This window comes from Ranitomeya imitator, chromosome 7, assembly GCF_032444005.1.
Source record: "Ranitomeya imitator isolate aRanImi1 chromosome 7, aRanImi1.pri, whole genome shotgun sequence".
Classification (NCBI taxonomy): domain Eukaryota; kingdom Metazoa; phylum Chordata; class Amphibia; order Anura; family Dendrobatidae; genus Ranitomeya; species Ranitomeya imitator.
The window spans coordinates 6,448,128-6,475,276 of NC_091288.1; the positions used below are offsets into that span (position 1 = coordinate 6,448,128).

General features: G+C 50.2%; 1 protein-coding gene across 2 annotated transcripts in view; it reads right to left on the reverse strand.

The window, feature by feature from the left end:
• The window catches only part of PDIA5 (protein disulfide isomerase family A member 5), a 60,555-nt gene that overhangs the window by 7,006 nt on the left and 26,400 nt on the right, over positions 1 to 27,149 (reverse strand). The window contains exons 11-14 of one of the 2 annotated variants that reach the window (XM_069732615.1): positions 25,882 to 25,949; positions 21,785 to 21,948; positions 21,575 to 21,705; positions 702 to 772 (exon numbers count right to left, since the gene is read on the reverse strand). In XM_069732615.1, the coding sequence (XP_069588716.1) occupies positions 702 to 772; positions 21,575 to 21,705; positions 21,785 to 21,948; positions 25,882 to 25,949 (434 nt within the window). Of the gene's footprint in view, positions 1 to 701; positions 773 to 16,427; positions 16,756 to 21,574; positions 21,706 to 21,784; positions 21,949 to 25,881; positions 25,950 to 27,149 lie in introns of those variants that run through there. The other variant, XM_069732616.1, reaches the window with a different exon arrangement.

The window sequence follows — 27,149 nt, forward strand, 5'->3', positions numbered from 1 at the left end:
GTGTTTATTAATTTGCGGCAGTGAACGGCGACACGAGCGGGAGGGAATTCTGCCTCGCAAAACAAAACCTGATGCAATTAAGGCGCCGGCCTGAAAACGCGATTGAGATCCGATTATTTACTGAAGGAAATGAGTTGTGAGATCAGAAACGAGCGGCGTCCCGTCACGGAGAACACGCGGATATCGCCGCCGCCGCCATGTTTGCATTTTATTTCCATTCCGTCCAAATCAGACGAGGAAAATTGAAAATTGAATTATTTTAGACTAATCTCCGGCCACCAGGGACAAGCGCAGCGCCGGCGCCCCATGGGGAGCGTTACTGTCTGCCGTCTGAGAATCCAGAATATAATCACTGCTGAGCCAATAAAATCTTTGGGAAAGGTCTGGAGCAGCAGTCTGCCATCGCAGCAGCTTGCAGAACTACAACTTCCAGCATGCCCTGGCACCCGAGGTCTATCAAGTCTTAATGGCTGTATGAGAAGTTCTGCAACTTTGCTACACACTTTCCAGAAGTCTCACAATTTCTGCTTGCTGTCAGTGAGTGGAAACGTTCTTGGCTCACAGCATATCCAGGTCTAACCCTTCTCACAGCTGAGGGTCTGTTACAGTGTGTCAGTGCAGGCTGGTTGAGTCCATTCACCGACAGCAAGCAGACACCTCACAGAAGGGATGGGCTAGCCTACACATTTTCTCGCACTCACCTTCCGATCTTCTTTGAATTCATCCGCTGCCGTCATAAAATCAGGAATCGAGTTCTTGCAGTGCGGACACCCTGAAAAACGAGACGATGATGAGGAGGATTGTTACACGGCAGCAGAAGGGACTAATGGAAGACTTGGCTTTACCTGCAGCACGTTCTAGCAGCCTGCAGTGTAAAGAATGGAGGTTTTATTCTGGCTCCCATAGGAATGTAATCAGACTTTCCGAGCTGTAACACTATACGGCTGAGGGGGATTAGAAAGAGGATTTATCCTCAAAATAAACTCAAGAAATGTGTGCGCAACCCTGGAAATCCCACGACACCCTCCATGCTTTACACTGCAGGCCGCCTCCAGAGAACAGGAAAACAATTACACGTTATCTGACTACAAGGGGCCACATTCCAAGAGAAAGTACGGCCAGGAAACCGTGGCCACCCCCGTGTCCTGCAGCGCCCCCCGCAGGGTATATGTGGCATTACATGGCGGCACTCCGTCATTAATCTTCACTGATCAGACGATCTCCTTCCTGATCGCTCCTGACAGCAGATCCTTCACGTTGGGTGAAAACATCAGAGGCTCCGGGAGACCTGAACCGCCCAGTAGACGCCGACCGTAAGGCTGACGACACGGTGACAGCGCACACGTCCCAAACAAGTCCCTGTAATTACAGTGCGGACAGCCCGCGGGAAACGGACGGCGCTAACAGGAGAGACGCCAGGGAACAAAGGCGGATCCGAGGCTCCGGGAGACCTGAACTGCCCAGTAGACGCCGACCGTAAGGCTGACGACACGGTGACAGCGCACACGTCCCAAACAAGTCCCTGTAATTACAGTGCGGACAGCCGGCGGGAAACGGACGGCGCTAACAGGAGAGACGCCAGGGAACAAAGGAGGATCAGAGGCTCCGGGAGACCTGAACCGCCCAGCAGACGCCGACCGTAAGGCTGACGACACGGTGACAGCGCTCACGTCCCAAACAAGTCCCTGTAATTACAGTGCGGACAGCCGGCGGGAAGAGGACGGCGCTAACAGGAGAGACGCCAGGGAACGGTTTTAGGAAGTTTCGCCCCCAGCAGTTCGCCCCCAGCAGTTCGCTCCCAGGCACACTTCGCCCCCGAACATTTCGCCCCCAGCATTTCGCCCCCAGGATGTTTCGCCCCCGCACATTTCGCCCCCCCGCACATTTCGCCCCCAGCAGTTCGCCCCCGCACATTTCGCCCCCGGCTGTTTCGCCCCCGGATGTTTTGCCCCCAGCAGTTCGCCCCCGCACATTTCGCCCCCAGCAGTTCGCCCCCGGATGTTTCGCCCCCGGATGATTCGCCCCCGGATGATTCGCCCCCAGCAGTTCGCCCCCGCACGTTTCGCCCCCAGCAGTTCGCCCCCGGATGTTTCGCCCCCAGCAGTTCGCCCCCGGATGTTTCGCCCCCAGCAGTTCGCCCCCGGATGTTTCGCCCCCAGCAGTTCGCCCCCGGATGTTTCGCCCCCGGATGTCTTGCCCCCAGCAGTTCGCCCCCGGATGTTTCGCACCCAGCAGTTCGCCCCTGGATGTTTCGCCCCCAGCACTTCGCCCCCGGATGTTTCGCCCCCAGCAGTTCGCCCCCGGATGTTTCGCCCCCGGATGTTTCACGCCCAGCAGTTTGCCCCCGGATGTTTCACCCCCAGCTTTTTGCCCCCCAGATGTTTTGGCCCCAAATTAGGCAGGGAATTTTGGCCTTGTGTTTTAGCCCTAAGACCTCTTTCACAGTAGCCACTTTCCCAAGTGCTAAGCACTGGAAAATCGCTAAGAAGATTGCCAATTTTGAATATACTAGATGGTGGCCCGATTCTAACGTATTGGGTATTCTAGAAGGCACAGCCACGTGGTATGTTGCACAGGTTATGTAGTATATTGGACAGTCCACGTAGTACATTGCACAGGCCATGTAGTATATTGGACAGCCGAAGTAGTATTTTGGACAGCGCATGTAAATTGCACAGTCCACGTAGTAAATTGCACAGCACATGTAGTATATTGGCCAGCCGACATAGTATATTGCACTTGTCACGTAGTATATTGCACTGCCCACATAGTCTAGGAATGTGGGCACTATATTCGTGTTAAAAAAAATAATAATAAAGATATACTCACCTCAGCCACGGGCCCTGAAGTCCTCGCGCCTCTCTGCAGTGCTGGCAGTGGCTTCCGGTCTGAGCATAGGACCTGCGATGATGTTGCGGTCACATGACCGTGACATCATCGCAGGTCCTGGACGCATAGCATCGTTCGGACCGGAAGGCACGGCGTGCACTGGAGAGAGGCGCGGAGGACAGCGCGACATCGGAGGGGGTGAGAATAACTTTTTTTAATTTTTTTTTATTTTTAACATTACATCTTTTCACTATTGATGCTGCATAGGCACGATCAATAGTGAAAAGTTGGTCACACAGGGTTAATAGCAGCATTAACGGAGTGTGGTACACCGCGATCCATTAACGCTGGCATTAACCCTGTGTGAGCGGTCAGCGGTGAGTGCAGGGCAGTGAAGCAGCGGCCATTTTTCTGGCAGCCTGTGACCGTCGCCGATTGGTCGTGGCAATGGTCGTGGGCGTTTTGCCATGACCAATCAGCGACTTGACAGACAGACAGACGCCGCGACAAATGAATATACGAATAAAACGTTCCAGACAGAAAGACGAAAGTGACCCTTAGACAGTTATATAGTAAATAAGTCAATGGCTGGAAAAGCGAGGTGTTGTTTCGGCCAGCTCTTTTTATTTTATTACAGGAGCTATTTTTGAACACTTAGCATTCATCAATAGCCTGTATCTTATGGGTCATTACCGAGAGCGCTCACAAAAGCGCTCTGAAAAATGCCAGTAAAGCACGTGCTTTGGAGTTCTAAAACAGTGGCAGCATAAGGGTGCTTTCACACTTCCGCTACATATGCACTACAGGCCGCCCGTTCGCTTCTGTGATGCCGCATTCCGCTAACCTGCAGCGGAACGAAAAGAAGAAAAAGCTCTTCTTTTTATTCTGACACTGATAGCGGAATGAGGCATTATGAAAGCGAATGGGCGGCTGCAGATCGCGGAACCGAGCCGTTCACTTCTATGGGCAATGCGAGCGGAATGCCAGCATTCCGCCAGCATTGCCCTGGGGTCAGCTGGATGTCAGATCCAGAGCAGATTGACCTCTGGCGGCCACAAACACAAGTGTGAAACCACTCTAAAATTACAGTGTGCAAGAGGCCTAAAATCTAAACAATTTTGAACTTTTACCTGACCCAGCACTGACCTGCTTTGTTGCAAGTTTTGTTGCAGATGTAACAAGTAGCAGGTCACATCTCCTGCAAGCTACATTAGACTAGCTTTTATTCCACCTGTACATCAGAATATAGCAGTGTCTGAAATCTCCACAAAGAGAGAAGTGTACTGCCACAAAAAATCAGTCAGCTTCCACAGCAATTCACTTTCTACAACTATGAATTCAGTTCTGTCCAAACGTGGAAGGAGGAAGTTGGTCCATGAGAATCACATTTACTTATTTTCCAAACGAACCGCTGATGATGTCCATTCCATCTGGGTATGTGAAAAACGGTCGACTTGCAAGGGACGTGTTTGGACCAATGAAGAATCTGGCGAAGTTGTGAAAGTAGTCAATCTTCACAGTCACGCAGCACAAGCTGCAAGACCTAAAGCAATCCGACTTGTTAATGAGGCAGTCACCAGGGCAAGGACAACACAGGAGACGCCACAACAGATTCTCACAGACGTCGTTTCAGGAGCCCATTCTAATGTTGCAGCACTTCTCCCAAGGAAAGCATCACTGAAGAGGACAATACGATTAGCAAGGCAACTTGGCAATATCCCAAGGTTACCTCAAACCCTTGATCAACTTGTTATCCCCCTGGAGTTCCAGGAGATCAGTATTGATGGTGTCCAGCAGCAGTTCCTTCTGCATGACTCTGGTAAGCTACTTAACCATTTAACATTGTATTAAAACAATTCCATTATGCATAATTATTGCAAAGTTTATTTTGCACAAATGTGAAAAATGCTAGACTGTAAGGTGCTGATATAAAATACTATGTGATTTTTGCCTTCAAGGGAAACTTTGAGGGTAATATAATGTAGTGAGGCCTACTGATTCCAACTAGTGTTGGCCGATCACTGGAAAGATAGGATCAGATCGGGCTGATCATACCAAAAGATTGGAATTAATTCTCCAGAGCTATATATATATATGCACTCTTTGTAAGTAAAAAATGAGGGCACTCACCAGTCTTCGGTAAAGTGACTTCTTTATTAACGACAACTCCAGATAAAAGTCATGGCCGGGGGAGAGGGAGCCGAAGCTCGTGTGAGCAGGGGAGGACGACGGCCGTTTCGCGCTATGCCTGCGCTTCTACGGGTCGATTTGTGCTCAGGACAGACAGCGGATATAGTGCACCGGCCAGACACACCCCGCCACCAAATCCCTCCCACAAACCATAGAAATACAAAAAGCACATATTAAAAACTAAAGTTAAAAACAATACATGGCTTATGGAGTACATATATGACATGGAACACAAATCGCTACTGAACAGATGGCAGCAAATGCTATACCAAATTATCGCTCTATGACCTGTCAATTGTGTTCACTATACGTGACACTGCGCTCATAAGACAACTACAGAAAAATGGACATATCGACTCTGTCATTGAAACCAAGCGGACTCATGGCATTACAGTGCAGGATCCACCTGGCTTCACATCTCAAGAGCAGATTGTCCAAATCATCACCTTGGGCAGGCAAATTCACCTTTTCGATGCCAGCAAAGGTAAGACATTCAGTCCTACCACCGTGTTTCTCCCTCACATGGGAAATGAATCGCGGGACCCCTTTTCCTGATGCTACTGACCTGCAATGCTCTCGAAAATGGACATACATCGGGCGGATAGCTTTGCCGATATAATATCGCTTGCAAGAACAGAATACAATATACACTACATGATCAGTTTTACACGTGATGAAATCATTAACCGTGTGTGACACTGCACCTATACGGAGAAACCGCTCTGTAAGGTGCTGCTGACAGCACGAGCAATGGCCGCACCTAAAATTGCCTTTAGGGGACATCCCATTTAGCCAATTAGTATTTGATTTAGTGACGCGGTTTCTTACCAATCTATCTCTTAACCTTGCACTTCTTCTATTGGCTATTAAGGGCCCTCTTGCTGCTACGTCGGCTAACTCCTTATCTCTCTCTAACAGGTGCCAGTTCTTTTTAATAGCTAACCTAATTTGCTGGTCCATGTTGCTATATTTAAAACAAAAAGTAAATCTTTTCCCAATCTCCTGTCTCTGGGAGGGCGGTTTTTTAACAACCCCTTCTATCCTCTCATTTTTTACTCTGTCCAAAGTAGATGTCAGCAACCTCTCTTGGTAACCCCTTTCTCTAAATCTGACTTTCATCTCTTCTGATTGACGGTGAAACCCCTCTTCAGTGTTGTTCACCCATGGAGAAAATACATCTATTCGTATAACAATAGTTTCTTGCAACACATAAAATATTATCGTAGGTACGTCGATGATATAGTAATAATTTGGGACGGGACAAAAGATGCATTTAGCGATTTTGTGGCGCACCTGAATCGGATCAATGATCTAAATATGGTTTTTACGTCAGTGTTCGGGGGTGAACGGCTTGAATTCTTAGATGTTGCCTTGGAAATTAAAGACGGTAAGGTCTGCACTTCACTTTTTCGCAAACCGGTAGCGGCCAATACCCTGATGCATTACAACAGTTATCACCCCATGCATACGAAACGAGCAGTACCGTACAGCCAATTCTTGAGAGTGAGTAGGGTGAACAACACTGAAGAGGGGTTTCACCATCAATCAGAAGAGATGAAAGTCAGATTTAGAGAAAGGGGTTACCCAGAGAGGTTGCTGACATCTACTTTGGACAGAGTAAATAATGAGAGGATAGAAGGGGTTGTTAAAAAACCGCCCTCCCAGAGACAGGAGATTGGGAAAAGATTTACTTTTTGTTTTAAATATAGCAACATGGACCAGCAAATTAGGTTAGCTATTAAAAAGAACTGGCACCTGTTAGAGAGAGATAAGGAGTTAGCCGACGTAGCAGCAAGAGGCCCCTTAATAGCCAATAGAAGAAGTGCAAGGTTAAGAGATAGATTGGTAAGAAACCGCGTCACTAAATCAAATACTAATTGGCTAAATGGGATGTCCCCTAAAGGCAATTTTAGGTGCGGCCATTGCTCGTGCTGTCAGCAGCACCTTACAGAGCGGTTTCTCCGTATAGGTGCAGTGTCACACACGGTTAATGATTTCATCACGTGTAAAACTGATCATGTAGTGTATATTGTATTCTGTCCTTGCAAGCGATATTATATCGGCAAAACTATCCGCCCGATGTATGTCCGTTTTCGAGAGCATTGCAGGTCAGTAGCATCAGGAAAAGGGGTCCCGCAATTTTCCCATGTGAGGGAGAAACACGGTGGTAGGACTGAATGTCTTACCTTTGCTGGCATCGAAAAGGTGAATTTGCCTGCCCAAGGTGATGATTTGGACAATCTGCTCTTGAGATGTGAAGCCAGGTGGATCCTGCGCTGTAATGCCATGAGTCCGCTTGGTTTCAATGACAGAGTCGATATGTCCATTTTTCTGTAGTTGTCTTATGAGCGCAGTGTCACGTATAGTGAACACAATTGACAGGTCATAGAGCGATAATTTGGTATAGCATTTGCTGACATCTGTTCAGTAGCGATTTGTGTTCCATGTCATATGTACTCCATAAGCCATGTATTGTTTTTAACTTTAGTTTTTAATATGTGCTTTTTGTATTTCTATGGTTTGTGGGAGGGATTTGGTGGCGGGGTGTGTCTGGCCGGTGCACTATATCCGCTGTCTGTCCTGAGCACAAATCGACCCGCAGAAGCGCAGGCATAGCGCGAAACGGCCGTCGTCCTCCCCTGCTCACACGAGCTTCGGCTCCCTCTCCCCCGGCCTTGACTTTTATCTGGAGTTGTCGTTAATAAAGAAGTCACTTTACCGAAGACTGGTGAGTGCCCTCATTTTTTACTTACAAGGAGCGCATGGATGGAAGTCTTTTTTCTATGAAGGAGCACCTGAGGTCCGGTGTTAGCGGCATAGCGAGGAGTCACATCTGATATCCCTGAATAGAGTTCATTATTACAGTTGATTAAGGGTCGGTGCCGCTCAGTTTTTTACTTTTTACTTTTTTTTACTTTTTTGCGGTGATATATATATATATATATACACACTGTACACCCAAACAGTGTGTGTGTATATATATGTGTATATATGTGGGTGGGTGATGGTGGTCTGGCACTTTTGGAACTTTGTAATGCAATAAAGGATTTGTATAGGACTTCAGCAGTGCGGAGGTCTTTCTTCATGGATGCATGTTAAGTACGGGCGGAAACCAACCCCTGCTCTAGCAGCACACTGAGTCCTCAGCAACAATCTCAGTTGAGCCACTCTTCTTCCAGTTTTCTTGCATATATACAGTACCGACCAAAAGTTTGGACACACCTTCTCATTTAAAGATTTTTCTCTATTTTCATGACTATGAAATTTGTACATTCACACTGAAGGCATCAAAACTATGAATTAACACATGTTTAATTATATACTTAACAAAAAAGTGTGAAACAACTGAAATTATGTCTTATATTCTAGGTTCTTTGCTTTGATGACTGCTTTGCACACTCTTGGCATTCTCTTGATGAGCTTCATGAGGTAGTCACGGGAATGGTTTTCACTTCACAGGTGTGCCCTGTCAGGATTAATAAGTGGAATTTATTGCCTTATAAATGGTGTTGGGACCATTAGTTGTGTTGTGCAGAAGTCTGGTGGATACACAGCTGATAGTCCTACTGAATAGACTGTTAGAATTTGTATTATGGCAAGAAAAAAGCAGCTAAGTAAAGAAAAACGAGTGGCCATCATTACTTTAAGAAATGAAGGGCAGTCAGTCCGAAAAATTGTGAACATTTTGAAAGTGTCCCCAAGTGCAGTTGCAAAGACCATCAAGTGCTACAAAGAAACTGGCTCACATGAGGACCGCCCCAGGAAAGGAAGACCAAGAGTCACCTCTGCTTCTGAGGATAAGTTTATCCGAGTCATCAGCCTCAGAAATCGCAGGTTAACAGCAGCTCAGATTAGAGACCAGGTCAATGCCACGCAGAGTTCTAGCAGCAGACACATCTCTACAACAACTGTTAAGAGGAGACTTTGTGCAGCAGGCCTTCATGGTAAAATAGCTGCTAGGAAACCACTGCTAAGGACGGGCAACAAGCAGAAGAGACTTGTTTTGGCTAAAGAACACAAGGAATGGACATTAGACCAGTGGAAATCTGTGCTTTGGTCTGATGAGTCCAAATTTGAGATCTTTGGTTCCAACCACCGTGTCTTGTGCGACGCAGAAAAGGTGAACGGATGGACTCTACATGCCTGGTTCCCACCGTGAAGCATGGAGGAGGAGGTGTGATGGTGTGGGGGGGCTTTACTGGTGACACTGTTGGGGATTTATTCAAAACTGAAGGCATACTGAACCAGCATGGCTACCACAGCATCTTGCAGCGGCATGCTATTCCATCCGGTTTGCGTTTAGATGGACCATCATTTATTTTTCAACAGGACAATGACCCCAAACACCTCCAGGCTGTGTAAGGGCTATTTGACCAAGAAGGAGAGTGATGGGGGCTACGCCAGATGACCTGGCCTCCACAGTCACCAGACCTGAACCCAATCGAGATGGTTTGGGTTTGGGGTTAGCTGGACCGCAGAGTGAAGGCAAAAGGGCCAACAAGTGCTAAGCATCTCTGGGAACTCCTTCACGATTGTTGGAAGGCCATTCCCGGTGACGATCTCTTGAAGCTCATCAAGAGAATGCCAAGAGTGTGCAAAGCAGTCATCAAAGCAAAAGGTGGCTACTTTGAAGAACCTAGAATATAAGACATATTTACAGTTGTTTCACACTTTTTTGTTAAGTATATAATTCCACATGTGTTAATTCATAGCTTTGATGCCTTCAGTGTGATTGTACAATTTTCATAGTCATGAAAATACAGAAAAGTCTTTAAATGAGAAGGTGTGTCCAAACTTTTGGTCTGTACTGTATAATGGCTCCAAGCTGCGCTGTTAAAAAATAAACAAACCCAGTTATTCAACTCTCTCCGGTGTCCAGCGCTGTCTCCGGCAGTGCAGGGATTTCCGAAATCCCAACGCTATGCATTCTGGGTTGTGCATCACCACCTCTGCACATGTGCCGGGCTGTTCTGTGACGTGATGTGGTGCTTTCCCAGGACCGTCTAGTGAGCGGTCCTGGGATCACTCTCCATTGTAGTTATAGTATGGCAGGCACAGAGGCGGCGATGCGGCGCCCGGATTTCGGGATTCCCTGCACTGCTGGGCTAGGAGCCGGAGCCAGTACTGGACACTGGAGAAAGAGGTGAGTAACTGGGTTTGTTTATTTTTTAACAGCGCAGCCTGGTGCCAATTACTAAAGCTAAACATGCACACATGCTGTACGCCCGTACAGTGTGTGCGTCTATATATATATATATATATATATATATATATATATATATATATATATATATATATATATATATATATATATATATATAGACGCACACTGTCCGGGCATACTGGCTACAAATCGGATCGTAATTTAAAATAACGATCAGCCTGAAAATCGTAATAAATCACGATCTTCAGTGATCGGATCGGCCAGCACTAATTCCAAATATGCAGCATTGTACTGGCCATACCTGTCCTGGATGCTGCCCCGGAGTTCAGCCTCGCCTGTCTGGGGCATGCACGGGCTGAACGGCCATCGCCGGCTGATTCCTCGGCTCTCGTAGTTCAGTCCTGCAGATCCGTGGACAGGTCGGGCTGAACTCCGGAGCTCAGGTGAGAGATACGCCATGATTTGCAGAGGCATTTTGCCTGCTGCTTGCAAGCACTTTTTAAGCGCTTTGGCAAAACGCCAAGCGGGACGTGGCCAAGCTCTGCTATGGGCGTGACCATGCCTTGCTATTGCCTAAACCGAGCGTTTTTCCAGTGGTTTGCAGGCATTTTTCAGGAGGTTTCCCTCTTGCCCATTCCCTTGAATGGGCAAGTTAAGCACGGGATCCGCCGGAAAATAGCTTTAAAGCTATTTTCCGGTGGGGCGTTTTCTGGCCCCAGCCGGAATCTGCCCGTAACCCGCACCATAGACATGAAAGGGCGGGTTTCATTCAGGAAACACAGCACGGAATACGCCTGTAAATCCAGCTTGTCTGGATAAAGCCTGACGCCTCGTGCCCACTGATGGAAGGGGATTGCGGAGCGGCATCTCCGCAGCGGCTGTAATTGCGGTAGCAACTGCAGATCCCACAGGAATCTATTTGTGCCTGCAATTGTGGCCACTATTGTGGTACCCTAATTCTGTATCAAAATCTTCACTTAACTCTATGGATTTAGGTGCAGGTTTTAGTGCAGGATTTCAGCCTCTTATCTAAATGGCTGGAATTTTCTTTGTATAATGGCAGCATACATTGACATGCTGCACTGCATGTTTTTTTTTGTAAACAAAATTTTTTCATCAGCATGTGGATGAGATTTACACATTAATGCTGCATATGACCCCAGCCTAATGGACCATTCAGTTATGCCTTAGGCCAAAAGCACACTGGTGATTTTACTGGCGTTTTTTGCATCCTGCACAATCCTCTCAATGAGACAGCATAGTCACGAACGTCCGCCCTGCCCACCCGACGAATAGCGCCCATCCGCTTGAATGGAACACCTCATTCAGGCAGGCGGCCCTCCCAGTCGTTCATTCAGACGTCTAGCCGCACGCCGCGTCTGGATGCGGCTGTCAACTAGACAGCTGTTCAGCATGGCGGCGATCGGCCGTGCTCAACGGCCGTCTAGTTGAAGGGTCTAAAGGTACCCTAAAAATGTGACCTATTTCAAGTTTGGAAGTAATTTTAATTTTAAACAAAAATATATCATTTTCCACTGGGACAATATATGTTGTAAAAACTATTGGTTGGCCCCTTCACTCTAGATTTTGCTTCAGGTTTTTTATTATGAAATCTGAAAATCTGGAGCAAAATGTGAGTTTTTAATGTGAGATATGAACAAAGGCTTCTGATTAGGATATTTTTTTTTGTGAATTTATCCCAAAATTCTCTGTCTGCTGCTTGTTACACTTTTTCTGTTATTTCCTCTACTAATACTTTCATTTTAAATTAGGAAATGGACACAGTCGTATGTTGATATTTGGAACAAGAGACAATCTCCATCTACTGGCACAAAGTAAAGAGTGGTTTGCTGATGGCATGTTTTTCACTACACCAGCCTTGTTTAAGCAACTTTACACAATCCATGTCGTCCACAGCGGCCTTGTTGTTCCGCTAGTGTACACCTTGCTGAGAGACAAGAGCCGTTCTACATACCAGAGGTTGCTGCAAGAGCTGAAGAACTTGCAGCCTGGACTGCAGCCAGACAACCTGATGTTGGATTTTGAACTAGCTGCAATCCAGGCATTTGAAAGTGAGTTCCCCAACCTTGTGAAGACTGGTTGCTTTTTCCACTTATCACAGTCGGTTTGGCGTAAAGTTCAAAATGAAGGACTCAAGATGCAATACCAAGGTGACCATGAATTTGCCCGTTGGATACGCATGATACCTGCCCTGGCCTTTCTACCACCACAGAATGTTGTGCAATCATTTGAAGAGTTGGTGGAAGATCCTGACTTTCCACAAGAAGCAATACCTATTGCTAACTATTTTGAAGACAGCTGTATCGGTCGAATGAATTGCAGAGGACGTCAAGCACCTTTGTTTCCAATTCAATTCTGGAATGTGTATGGGCGAACATTGAATGATCAACAGCGAACAAATAATGATGTCGAAGGATGGCACCGTAGCTTTCGAGAAACATGTGGTACTCTTTTCCAAAATATATACCGGTTCATTAACTGAAACATCAGCAAGAGCTCCATAGTTTAGAAATTATTCAGATAATAGCAGGAAATCCCATTGCTGCAAGAAACAAAAAATATGCTGCAATTTCAGCAAGGGTTAAACGTATCGTGCAAGATTTCAATAATAGAAGCTTGATGGATTATCTGAGAGGCATTGCCTACAGCTTTGAATTTTACTTCATGGTCACATATTGTATGTTTTGAGAGCAGTGTTCTTAGCTGTAAAATAATTCAAGCATTATAACCTGTAATTTGTATTTTCTCTTTTTCTCTAATCCTTCCCCTCTATACCTTTTCATGTTTCTTGTTTAAACAGTTTTGATACATACAGTTAAAGCATAACTCTACAAAAAATATGTTATGTTATAGTACCTGTGCCCATGATATTCATTTCCAAAGGAGACCTTCCAGCAGCTTCACTTCTGCGTGAAAAGTCTCATCCAAGATAAAGCTCCATGTGCTGCAGGATTTCAGTGGTTGCTAAGGAGGTTGTTTCTCCTTAGTAGCAGTACTTGTGGATGGATTCTAGACGGTGTGGCTGCACAGGAGCATGCAACTAACAATATATTCCCTATGATGTATAAAGGGCTGCTGGTTTACAGCCCTCTGCAAAGCCCCCCTATGTGTTCCATCCTGTAATGGCTTTACACAGGCAGGGGGAGCCCTCCTCTTGTCCAGGAAAGAGCACATGAGCGGAGGGTGAAAGGGAGCTTTGCATAGGGCTGTGAACAAGCAGCCCTGAATGTATCATAGGGAGCCAGGACCCGTTCTGCTACCAAGGGGGCACGACCTCCTTAGTAACCAATGAAATCCTACTATTTTCCTGTCTGTTTGTAAAATGACTCATCTAGAAAACAAAGTTTTAAAATAAAAAAACTAATTTGATCAGAATTATATATCTTAGACTCATATGGTGTATTATTAGTGATAAGCAAACCTGCCAATGTTCAGTTCAGGCAGGTCTTTCCCGGATGCGAAAGATCCAGGAGCAAATTGCTAGAGGCAAAACATCCAGGGATGAACTGCTGGGGGCAAAACATCTGGGGGTGAAACATCCGTGGGCGAACTGCTGGGGGCAAAACATCTGGGGGCGAACTGCTGGAGGCAAAACATCCGGGGGCGAACTGCTGGAGGCAAAACATCCGGGGGGCGAACTGCTGGGGGGAAACATCCGGGGGCGAACTGCTTGGGGACGAAGCATCTGGAGTTGAAACATCCAGGGGCGAACTACTGGGGGCGAAACATCCGGGGGCGAAACATCCGGGGGCGAAACATCCGGGGGCGAACTGCTGGGGGCGAAACATCCGGGGGTGAACTGCTGGGGGCGAAACATCCGGGGGCGAACTACTGGGGGCGAAACATCCGGGGGCGAAACATCCGGGGGCGAACTGCTGGGGGCGAAACATCCGGGGGTGAACTGCTGGGGGCGAAACATCCGGGGGCGAAACATCCGGGGGCGAACTGCTGGGTGCGAAACATCCGGGGGCGAACTGCTGGGGGCGAACTGCTGGGGGCGAAACATCCGGGGGCGAACTGCTGGGGGCGAAACATCTGGGGGCGAAACATCCGGGGGCGAAACATCCGGGAGCGAACTGCTGGGGGCAAAATGTGCGGGGGCGAACTGCTGGGGGCGAAACATCCGGGGGCAAAATGTGCGGGGGCGAACTGCTGGGGGCGAAACATCAGGGGGCGAACTGCTGGGGGCGAAACATCCGGGCGCGAAACATCCGGGTGCGAAACATCCGGGGGCGAACTGCTGGGGGCGAAATGTGCGAGGGCGAAATGTGCGGGGGCGAAACATCCTGGGGGCGAAATGCTGGGGGCGAAATGTTCGGGGGCGAAATGTTCAGGGGCGAAATGTTCAGGGGCGAAGTGTACCTGGGGGCGAACTGCTGGGGGCGAAATGCTGGGGGCGAACTGCTGGGGGCGAAACTTCCAACTCCCCCAGGGAACAAAGGAGGATCAGAGGCTCCGGGAGACCTGAGCCGCCCCACAGACGCCGACCGTGAGGCTGACGACGCGGTGACAGCGCTCACGTCCCAAACAAGTCCCTGTAATTACAGTGCGGACAGCTGGCGGGAAACGGACGGCGCTAACAGGAGAGACGCCAGGGAACAAAGGCGGATCAGAGGCTCCAGGAGACCTGAACCACCCGGCAGACGCCGACCGTAAGGCTGACGACGCGGTGACAGCGCTCACGTCCCAAACAAGTCCCTGTAATTACAGTGCGGACATCTGGGGGGAAACGGACGGCGCTAACAGGAGAGATGCCAGGGAACAAAGGAGGATCAGAGGCTCCGGGAGACCTGAACCGCCCGGCAGACGCTGACCGTAAGGCTGACGACGTGGTGACAGCGCTCACGTCCCAAACAAGTCCCTGTAATTACAGTGCGGACAGCTGGCGGGAAACGGACGGCGCTAACAGGAGAGATGCCAGGGAACAAAGGCGGATCAGAGGCTCCAGGAGACCTGAACCGCCCGGCAGACGCTGACCGTAAGGCTGACGACGTGGTGACAGCGCTCACGTCCCAAACAAGTCCCTGCAATTACAGTGCGGACAGCCGGCGGGAAACGGACGGCGCTAACAGGAGAGACGCCAGGGAACAAAGGAGGATCAGAGGCTCCGGGAGACCTGAACCGCCCAGCAGACGCCGACCGTAAGGCTGACGACGCGGTGACAGCGCTCACGTCCCAAACAAGTCCCTGTAATTACAGTGCGGACAGCCGGCGGGAAGAGGACGGCGCTAACAGGAGAGACGCCAGGGAACAAAGGAGGATCAGAGGCTCCGGGAGACCTGAACCGCCCAGCAGACGCCGACCGTAAGGCTGACGACGCGGTGACAGCGCTCACGTCACAAACAAGTCCCTGTAATTACAGTGCGGACAGCCGGCGGGAAGAGGACGGCGCTAACAGGAGAGACGCCAGGGAACAAAGGAGGATCAGAGGCTCCGGGAGACCTGAACCGCCCAGCAGACGCTGACCGTAAGACTGACGACGCGGTGACAGCGCTCACGTCCCAAACAAGTCCCTGTAATTACAGTGCGGACAGCCGGCGGGAAACGGACGGCGCTAACAGGAGAGACGCCAGGGAACAAAGGAGGATCAGAGGCTCCGGGAGACCTGAACCGCCCAGCAGACGCTGACCGTAAGACTGACGACGCGGTGACAGCGCTCACGTCCCAAACAAGTCCCTGTAATTACAGTGCGGACAGCCGGCGGGAAACGGACGGCGCTAACAGGAGAGACGCCAGGGAACAAAGGAGGATCCGAGCTGCGCCTTCATCGTGAATGGCGTCTATTGGGAGAGGGTGACGCGGGGTTAATGCCGTTCTGTACGAACAATAAACCAGGAGAAAAGAACATTAATTACTGTAGGAAAAAACAAAATCTCAGGGGAGCGGAGCCCCCGACATGATGCCCTCTCCTCTGCACACCCCCGGGTGGCGCCATGATCACAGATCCCTGCGCTGAAGTGTCGGCACAATGGGACGCACCATCAAGTTCTCCATTCACATCCAGAGCAGCTTTCGAATCCTTATTAGTCAGTGTGAAGCGCTTTAGCTCCACCCCAAGGCCAGACATGTGACCTCACCGCTGAGCTCCCACAATGCATTGCTCTGCAGATGTGTAAATGCAGCTCTGGATGTGACCAGAGCACGAGGATCAGCACAAGTTCAGCAAAGATAAGGTTTTACAAAGCTACTTTCTGATTCACATTTATCCAAAATGGTGAAATTTGCGCTAAATCTTTAGTTTAATCCAACTTCACTTCTCCACATTTATCAAGTCGCAATCAAACGATTAAAGTCACAATTTGCACAAAGTTTATCAATAGTCAAAAATGGTTGTGGAATAAATGTGTCGGTTCCACAAGACGCCTGCGATGTCTCCGGGATATTTCACCGTTTTAGATGCAAAAAAAAAAAAAAAAAAGTGTGAAAAAAAAAATGGAGGAATTTTGGAGGAATTTTGTCTCACGCGTCAACAACCAAGATTTTGCAACGGTCGTCATCTCTGCAGTAAACGTCCACCGCATCTCGAGTCTTTACCAGTCCCGGTCACACAGCTGCGGGGTTAGATGTAAAAGCATCAGCACAGACCACATTTACTACACTGATACATTGTAACAAACCCCCAGCTGTGTGTGCAGCAGCATGTACTCGCACTAAGAAAACAATGGACAACGACAACAAGCAGAGATGGTGACGATCATCACCACACAATGAATGAGAAGGACTTTGCATTCCGCTTACATAACGAGCTCATTAAATATCAACTTCGCACTCCGGCAATATCCGCCTGTTCCCGACAGCACGAAGGGTTAACCCGCTTCTCCGGCGGCGGATCACCACAAATCCCATAATCCCCGGCAGCAGGAATCCGAGACGTCTTAGGACCGCGCTCACGAGCCCGAGCGGGACCACCACAGACGTCTCGCATCACACAGAATCCTATCCGGGCTGCTGCACGGGGCCCTCGCCTCTGGCGGCACCCCCCAATGGCGGGAACACAGTAATAGGTGCAGAGAAAGCACAAAACATGGGAGGAAAGATGGAGGATGCCACAGATGCTGCAACACGAAACCGAGAAATGCACAAATCTGCAGCCGGCCCTCATCATGTCCCGCTGTGCTTGCAGCGTTTGTTACAGTGTATCGGTGCAGGCACTCAGCGCTGGGCACCAGGTGGATACATTTCATTACTGATACATTGCCATAGACTTTCTGAACCTAAATTAACCCCTTTGTGTCCCGGAGCCGGCTCAGGCCGCGTTCACACTTAGCGGACATGCTGCGACTGCCCCCAATATTTCCAGCACAATGGAGGAGACCTGATGAAAGCCCCGGACGATGAGCGCACTGTCGCTCGGTGAGTTTATTTCTCTGCAGACTTTTATGAGAAGCCAGAAAAAGAAACCAAGAAAAAAAATGTGCAGAATCTGAAGTATTAATAAAAACACATGAACAAACGCCGCTTCACATCTGCATCAAATAGAGAAAAGGGCAAAAATGCAACAACCGGATTGTTCTTGAGCGTTGTGCTGCAGAAAAGAGGAAATCCAACCGGCAGCCTTTGTGCAGTGTGAACACGGCCTTGTACAGCGGCACCGGCCTCTGATCGCTGCTGTTTAACCAGTTAGATGCCGCAGTCAATCACTGGGGTGTCGGTGCTCATGTGCAGGGGCTTCCATCACCTACAGCCCCATGCCATGATATGTAGGGGTGCTCATCATCCCAAAGGGTCTCCTCACATAAAAATATTCATTTTTTTTTTTACATACTACATTAAATGCCAAAAAAAAATCCAGAATTAACCTTTTGTTCAAAAAAGCAAAAAGTGTCGTTATTTAAACCAAAATGGCATCAATAAAAGTTACCGCTCGGTGGCGAAGTGCGTCCGTCTCACAGCGCCATCGTCAGAAGAAAAGGCCGGTTCACGACTTTCAGAACATTTCAGTGAACGATCAACTAGAAATCAACCAGCAAAGACACAAACGGTCTCATGCGAGAAAAGGATGGGGAACGTGAAAAAGCAAAAACGGAAAACTGTCTGGTGACGAAGGGATTGCCGTTCCCCCGTTCACTGACAGGAAGCAGAGATCTGGACACGGTGGAGGAGCTGGGACAGACTGCCGGCTCTGCACAGTAAGAGGTTAATGTCGCCCCTACAAATCCGCTTACAATTTATCACAAAGGGGGTGATTGATGACACCGGCGGCTGATCTGCACACTCGTCATGTTCTCCGCTGTGCTCGGGGCTGATAATCTGCTTATGTGAAGCCTCCGGCAGACGAGGACGCCGCGCAGATTCTATTTGTTCATTTCTTATCAGGAAAAATGCAAATCCACAAAGAAATAAAACAAACGCAACAAGATAGGATGAGGCGCGAGCGGCTGTAGCACCGCCAACCTGCTGCGCCGCGGCGATTACAGAGGATCGCGGCAAAGGGGACGTGTCGGAAGATAATAGCGGGAGGCGAAGGGGCAGAAAGGGATCCGACACAGAACAGATACCCAGACACGTGGCGGAGTCAGCGGCCGCGGAGATCACAACCCCCAATATCCCCGCAGCAGTCAGGAGAAAGTGAGGGTTGTACATGGCGCTCACTGCAGGCTCAATGGACATTTCTGCACCTTTGTAAAAGGATAATTGGCATCAAAACTGCACCAAAAAAAGCTGCAAAAAGTGAACTGCGCCAGATATGCAGCTTTTCTTGTGATTTGCCAAGTTCCAACCTTTCCCAATTGGGAAGATTTTTCATTTTTGCCCTTTTATTTTTTGCTTATTCCCAGAGTTGTAACGTTCCGATTTTCCATTCGGGGCTTGTTTATGTGCAGGGTAAGTTGTGGGGTTCGCTCTTTCTCCGTCAGTGGAGCTAAATGGCGGCCGGACTTTTGCGTGGCGGAGTACGAGCGCGACGCGGTGACTAAACGCAACTCTGGCAGCTTATTCACAATTAATTTTACATTTCTATAGATCGGACATTTACGGATCTGACGATATCGGACGTTTATATTTTTATTTATCAAAGAGGGAAACGAGGGAGAACCGAATTTCTATACGGAACTTTTTCCAGGTGTCAGTGATTGACAGCGGCATGTAAACAGTTAACCACAGGGAAAAAAGAGAAATGTCGCCGTGGTTTCCACAAAAAAATAATTTATCTCAAAATTATTATGAAAAATTAAAAATGCAAAGTTATAATAAAACTAAAGCGGCTCAGGGCAGAGAAAGATTTAATGTGCGACTGTTCTTCAGAAGTTCTATAAATTTGGGGCAAATCCCCTTCTCTTGGGTGATGGCTGATAAAGCCGGTCCTGGTGGGCCAATATATGAAGTGTGGGGGTCTCGCTATAATAGATGACCACAGCCCCACTCACTGCAGCAATCACTGCCGGGTACTGACCACATATGGGGCGTCAATATTCTGCCCAGACAACCCCATTAATGATGGTGAGGCCTCAGGGTCTGCCTAATCTGAGAATGAGGGGGCCATGGCCCTAATGCAGAGCTGCCTCTTGCTCCAAGCTGACAGCCAGACGTGCGTGCAGGAAAAAACAAGGCCGCCATCACTTGGATGCACCATGACCTTCTCAAGGAGCAGATGTGCTGCCGTTCCTCTGCACAGTGACTGGCCAAAATGATGATCTGCAGAGTAATGCACCATGACCTTCTCATTGAGCAGATGTGCTGCGGTTCCTCTGCACAGCGCGTAGCCGGGATGATGCTCTGCAGTCATGCACCATGACCTTCTCATAGAGCACATGTGCTGCGGTTCCTCTGCACAGCGAGTGGCCAGGATGATGCTCTGCAGAGTAATGCACCATGACCTTTTCATTGAGCAGATGTGCTGCGGTTCTCTGCACAGCGAGTGGTCGGGATGATACTCTGCAGAGTCATGCACCATGACCTTCTCATGGAGCAGATGTGTTGCGGTTCCTCTGCACAGCGAGTGGCCGGGATGAAGCTCTGCAGAGTAATGCACCATGACCTTCTCATTGAGCAGATGTGCTGCAGTTCCTCTGCACAGCGAGTGGCCGGGATGAAGCTCTGCAGAGTCATGCACCATGACCTTCTCATTGAGCAGATGTGCTGCGGTTCCTCTGCACAGCGCGTAGCCGGGATGATGCTCTGCAGTCATGCACCATGACCTTCTCATAGAGCACATGTGCTGCGGTTCCTCTGCACAGCGAGTGGCCAGGATGATGATCTGCAGAGTAATGCACCATGACCTTTTCATTGAGCAGATGTGCTGCGGTTCTCTGCACAGCGAGTGGTCGGGATGATACTCTGCAGAGTCATGCACCATGACCTTCTCATTGAGCAGATGTGCTGCAGTTCCTCTGCACAGCGAGTGGCCGGGATGAAGCTCTGCAGAGTAATGCACCATGACCTTCTCATTGAGCAGATGTGCTGCGGTTCTCTGCACAGCGAGTGGCTGGGATGAAGCTCTGCAGAGTAATGCACCATGACCTTCTCATTAAGCAGATGTGCTGCAGTTCCTCTGCACAGCGAGTGGCCGGGATGAAGCTCTGCAGAGTCATGCACCATGACCTTCTCATTGAGCAGATGTGCTGCAGTTCCTCTGCACAGCGAGTGGCCGGGATGATACTCTGCAGAGTAATGCACCATGACCTTCTCATTGAGCAGATGTGCTGCAGTTCCTCTGCACAGCGAGTGGCCGGGATGAAGCTCTGCAGAGTCATGCACCATGACCTTCTCATTGAGCAGATGTGCTGCAGTTCCTCTGCACAGCGAGTGGCCGGGATGATACTCTGCAGAGTAATGCACCATGACCTTCTCATTGAGCAGATGTGTTGCGGTTCCTCTGCACAGCGAGTAGCCGGGATGAAGCTCTGCAGAGTAATGCACCATGACCTTCTCATTGAGCAGATGTGTTGCGGTTCCTCTGCACAGTGACTGGCCGGCATGATGCTCTGCAGAGTAATGCACCATGACCTTCTCATTGAGCAGATGTGTTGCGGTTACTCTGCACAGCGAGTGGCCCGGGATGATGCTCTGCAGAGTAATGCACCATGACCTTCTCATTAAGCAGATGTGCTGCGGTTCCTCTGCACAGCGAGTGGCCGGGATGATGCTCTGCAGAGTAATGCACCATGACCTTCTTATTGAGCAGATGTGCTGCGGTTCCTCTGCACAGCGAGTGGCCGGGATGATACTCTGCAGAGTAATGCACCATGACCTTCTCATGGAGTAGATGTGCTGCGTTTCCTCTGCACAGCGAGTAATCGGGATCTGCAGAGTAGCGCAGCATGGTTGGAGCGGTGGTGCAGATCGGCATCAGAAGTGTAACGGGATGTGATGGTGAACGCCGGTACTCCGTACAGGAGCAGCACCTAATCTATAGAAAGCAGGAGATCTTACAAGGAGCGTAGAACATGACGAGCGCGTGCTTCTTCTTCTTCAGAGTCTCCCTGAAGTCGTCTCCCAGGAGGTGGAGGACACTCGATGGCTTCTCTTCCCACGCCGGCTCTGGAGGTGGCGGCGCCTCGGGGCTGCGACAAACATATAGCGACATGATTTATGGAGTCACATGACGGCACGCAGCAGGCGCCAAACTGACGCATCACGCACCTGTGCATGAACTCCAGGATCTTCTGCTCGGAGCGCAGGTGCGGCACCGTGTACTTCTCCTCTCCATCCGCAAAATACTTCAAGGTGGGAAATCCGGAGACGTGGAACCGCTCAGCCAGAGACCGATGCACGGTGGCGTCCACAGCCGCTAACGCTCCGGAGCCCTGAAACCAAAGAGGACGGTCAGCGATAATGGGGAACAGAAAAACGGTAACGACACTGGGGGCGTAGGACCGCCGGGTTCTACATCCAGGGGGGATAGACACCGTCAGCGCAGAACCGACATCGGGGGGGAAGGGAGGCGCAGGACCGCCGGGGAGGATCTACATCCAGGGGGGACCGACACCAGTGCAAAACCAACACCGGGGGGAAGGGAGGCGCAGGACCGCCGGGGAGGATCTACATCCAGGGGGGACCGACACAGTCAGCGCAGGACCAACACCGGGGGGAAGGGGGGGCGCAGAATCGCCGGGGAGGATCTACATCCAGGGGGGAACGACACAGTCAGCGCAGGACAGACACCGGGGGAAAGGGAGGCGCAGGACCACCGGGGAGGATCTACATCCAGGGGGGACCGACACCAGTGAAAAACCAACACCGGGGGGAAGGGAGGCGCAGGACCGCCGGGGAGGATCTACATCCAGGGGGGACCGACACCGTCAGCGCAGGACCAACACCGGGGGGAAGGGGGGGTGCAGGACCACCGAGGAGGATCTACATCCAGGGGGGACCAAAACCATCAGCGCAGGACCGACACCGGGGGGAAGGGGGGTGCAGGACCACCGGGGAGGATCTACATCCAGGGGGGACCGACACCGTCAGCACAGGACTAACACCGGGGGGAAGGGAGGCGCAGGACCACCGGGGAGGATCTACATCCAGGGGGGACCAAAACCAGCAGAGCAGGACCAACACTGGGGAAAGGGGGGCGCAGGACCGCCAGGGAGGATCTACATCCAGGGGGGACCGACACCAGTGCAAAACCAACACCGGGGGGAAGGGAGGCGCAGGACCGCCGGGGAGGATCTACATCCAGGGGGGACCGACACCGTCAGCGCAGGACCAACACCGGGGGAAAGGGAGGCGCAGGACCACCGGGGAGGATCTACATCCAGGGGGGACCAAAACCATCAGCGCAGGACCGACAACGGGGGGAAGGGGGGTGCAGGACCACCGGGGAGGATCTACATCCAGGGGGGACCGACACCGTCAGCACAGGACTAACACCGGGTGGAAGGGGGGCGAAGAATCGCCGGGGAGGATCTACATCCAGGGGGGAACGACACCGTCAGCGCAGGACCAACACCGGGGGGAAGGGAGGGGCAAGACCGCCGGGGAGGATCTACATCCAGGGGGGACCGACACCGTCAGCGCAGGACCAACACCGGGGGGAAGGGGGGGGCGCAGAATCACCGGGGAGGATCTACATCCAGGGGGAACGACACAGTCAGCGCAGGACAGACACCGGGGAAAAGGGAGGCGCAGGACCGCCGGGGAGGATCTACATCCAGGGGGGACCAAAACCAGCAGAGCAGGACCAACACTGGGGAAAGGGGGGCGCAGGACCGCCAGGGAGGATCTACATCCAGGGGGGACCGACACCGTCAGCGCAGAACAGAACTGACACCGAGGGGAAAGGGAGGCGCAGGACCACTGGGGGAGGATCTACATCCAGGGGTGACCAACACCGTCAGCGCAGGACTGTCACCGGGGGGGAGGGAGATACAGGACCACTGGGGGAGGATATACATCCAGGGGGGGACAACACTGGGGGGAAGGGGAGCGCAGGACCACCGGGGAAGGATCTACATCCAGGGGGGACCGACACCGTCAGAGCAGGACCAACACCGGGGAAAGGGAGGTGCAAGACCGCCAGGGAAGAGCACAGGACTGACACCGGGGGGAAGGGAAGTGCAGGACCGCCAGGGGAGGATCTACATCCAGGGATGACCGACACCGGGTTATAAGAGCTTAGGACCGACACAGAGGGGGAAGCGCGGGACCTACACACGATGTTAGGGACCGACTCAGAAACTAGCGCACAATGTTTAGTTCATGAACTACAACCCCCATGCGGCAGGACAGTGATCGGCTGCAGCAGGTAATGCAGCATTAAAAGCTTCTTGTCAAGTCGACCCCTGAACCTATCCTGCTGTGATCAGATCCTGCCGCTCGCATCCGCATTTCACATGTTTTCTCTAAATATCACAAGTTTAATTAATCCAAATGGTAAACACTTCTAATATCACGACTCCCAACCGCTCCTGTAATGTTCTCAGAGCCGAAGTTTCGCAGAGAGCGAATTACTCAGCCGGAGCAAAACTCCTCCAGATCTCCGGAGACGACGTCTGAAGAATCAGGAGCAAAATGCAGAAATCAGGAAATCTACCGGATAATAATAATTACACAGCGGTCGGGAAGAATCACAAGAGACGGCGGGAAAATAGTAGACACGACTACACGGACAGCAACGATCACTGCGGTCACAGAGTATCATCGATATATATACCTAACCTACAGCATCAGTGAGCAGAGAGCTGATCCAGAGCTGCACTCACTATTCTGCTGGTGCAGTCACTGTGTACATACATTACTGATCCTGAGTTACCTCCTGTATTATTCCCCAGAGCTGCGCTCACTATTCTGCTGGTGCAGTCACTGTGTACATACATTACTGATCCTGAGTTACATCCTGTATTATACTCCAGAGCTGCACTCACTATTCTGCTGGTGCAGTCACTGTGTACATACATTACATTACTGATCCTGAGTTACCTCCTGTATTATTCCCCAGAGCTGCGCTCACTATTCTGCTGGTGCAGTCACTGTGTACATACATTACTGATCCTGAGTTACATCCTGTATTATACCCCAGAGCTGCACTCACTATTCTGCTGGTGCAGTCACTGTGTACATACATTACTCATCCTGAGTTACATCCTGTGTTATACTCCAGAGCTGCACTCACTATTCTGCTGGTGCAGTCACTGTGTACATACATTACATTACTGATCCTGAGTTACCTCCTGCATTATACCCCAGAGCTGCACTCATTATTCTGCTGGTGCAGTCACTGTGTACATACATTACATTACTGATCCTGAGTTACATCCTGTATTATACCCCAGAGCTGCACTCACTATTCTGCTGGTGCAGTCACTGTGTACATACATTACTCATCCTGAGTTACATCCTGTGTTATACTCCAGAGCTGCACTCACTATTCTGCTGGTGCAGTCACTGTGTACATACATTACATTACTGATCCTGAGTTACATCCTGTATTATACTCCAGAGCTGCACTCACTATTCTGCTGGTGCAGTCTCTGTGTACATACATTACATTACTGATCCTGAGATACATCCTGTATTATACCCCAGAGCTGCACTCACTATTCTGCTGGTGCAGTCACTGTGTACATACATTACTGATCCTGAGTTACATCCTGTATTATACTCCAGAGCTGCACTCACTATTCTGCTGGTGCAGTCTCTGTGTACATACATTACATTACTGATCCTGAGTTACATCCTGTATTATACTCCAGAGCTGCACTCACTATTCTACTGGTGCAGTCACTGTGTACATACATTACTGATCCTGAGTTACATCCTGTATTATACTCCAGAGCTGCACTCACTATTCTGCTGGTGCAGTCACTGTGTACATACATTACATTACTGATCCTGAGTTACATCCTGTATTATACTCCAGAGCTGCACTCACTATTCTGCTGGTGCAGTCACTGTGTACATACATTACATTACTGATCCTGAGTTACATCCTGTATTATACTCCAGAGCTGCACTCACTATTCTGCTGGTGCAGTCACTGTGTACATACATTACTGATCCTGAGTTACCCCCTGTATTATACTCCAGAGCTGCACTCACTATTCTGCTGGTGCAGTCACTGTGTACATACATTACATTACTGATCCTGAGTTACATCCTGTATTATACCCCAGAGCTGCACTCACTATTCTGCTGGTGCAGTCACTGTGTACATACATTACTGATCCTGAGTTACCCCCTGTATTATACTCCAGAGCTGCAGTGGTTTTGGGTGGGCAGACCCCCACTCATGATTTCCTTACACTTTCCTCGCGCAGGACTTCGGCTGCCTTTTCATAATCCGGCTTCATTTTCTTGCAATGTCCGCACCCTAAAGTAAAAAAAACAGAAGACAGAACTCAGAGCAACAGTGGAGATGGCTGACAACCAATACGACACAAGTCACTGAGTGGGGTGTAATGGTTGTCAGGATGTCGGCTGTAACTTTCCCGGGATGAGGCACAAGCACTGAGCTCTGGAGTTTATTACTGGGCTGTTGAGTTACTGACAGGTTGTTGGATGAGCGGAAGGAGGAGACGCGGGGACTGGGGGGACGGGAGGGTGTGTGAGTCTCCTGTAGGTCACGGACCCCGACTGTGACAGTCGCCGAATCTTTCACCTCATCTTACACAGAATGTATGAGCGGGTGAGAGCGCAGGCAGGACGGAGCGGGGACTACACGACTCTGTCCCTAACATTGGCAGAGTAATTCTGCCCCGCGGCACTCGCCAGGACGCGGCGGCACTCGCCAGGACGCGGCGGCACTCGCCAGGACGCGGCGGCACTCGCCAGGACGCGGCGGCACTCGCCAGGACGCGGCGGCACTCGCCAGGACGCTGCGGCCCTCGCCAGGACGCGGCGGCACTCGCCAGGACGCGGCGGCACTCGCCAGGATGTGCGCTCCGCTATATTCTGCATTATTAGTTTCATGCAGCCGCCTCATGGATGGGATATCAGTAGCGGCACGCGGAGTTAAACATGGAGAGGCAGAATTATTGTTCCTCTGCAGTAAAGGAATCCCTGATTCTGCAGCACGAGCGCCGGCAGCCGCCTCATTAGCGGCAATTCAGTCTTTATAATAGATCTAAGAGCAGCGGCGCCTGCAGCGTCACACAGAGCAGATACTACAGGAGCGCGGAAACAAAGCAAATCTGCACCAAACACCTCCAGCCTCCAACCTAACGCACCCGAGAGGCGATTCTCCTCATTCCAGATCTCCGATTGTGGTCAGTGAATGGGAACATTCTGGTTTATGATCGGAGACCCCCATTGTGACCCATTACTTCTCACTGCTGGGGGTTGTTACACAAGGACTGAGGCATTAACAAGCAATGCTACATTGTAACAAACCCTCAGCTGAGAACGTACTGGGTCAGGACAGGTTTGTCAGTCTCGGCATGGAATAAGATGTGCGGCTCGGGCTGCAGAGAATTTCCTGAGTTTTCTATAGTTTCCCAGCAGATGAAACGTTTCATGAAAAGCACAAATCAACGTTATTTCTTTCTGCTGGAAATTGCAGGATTCTCGTTCC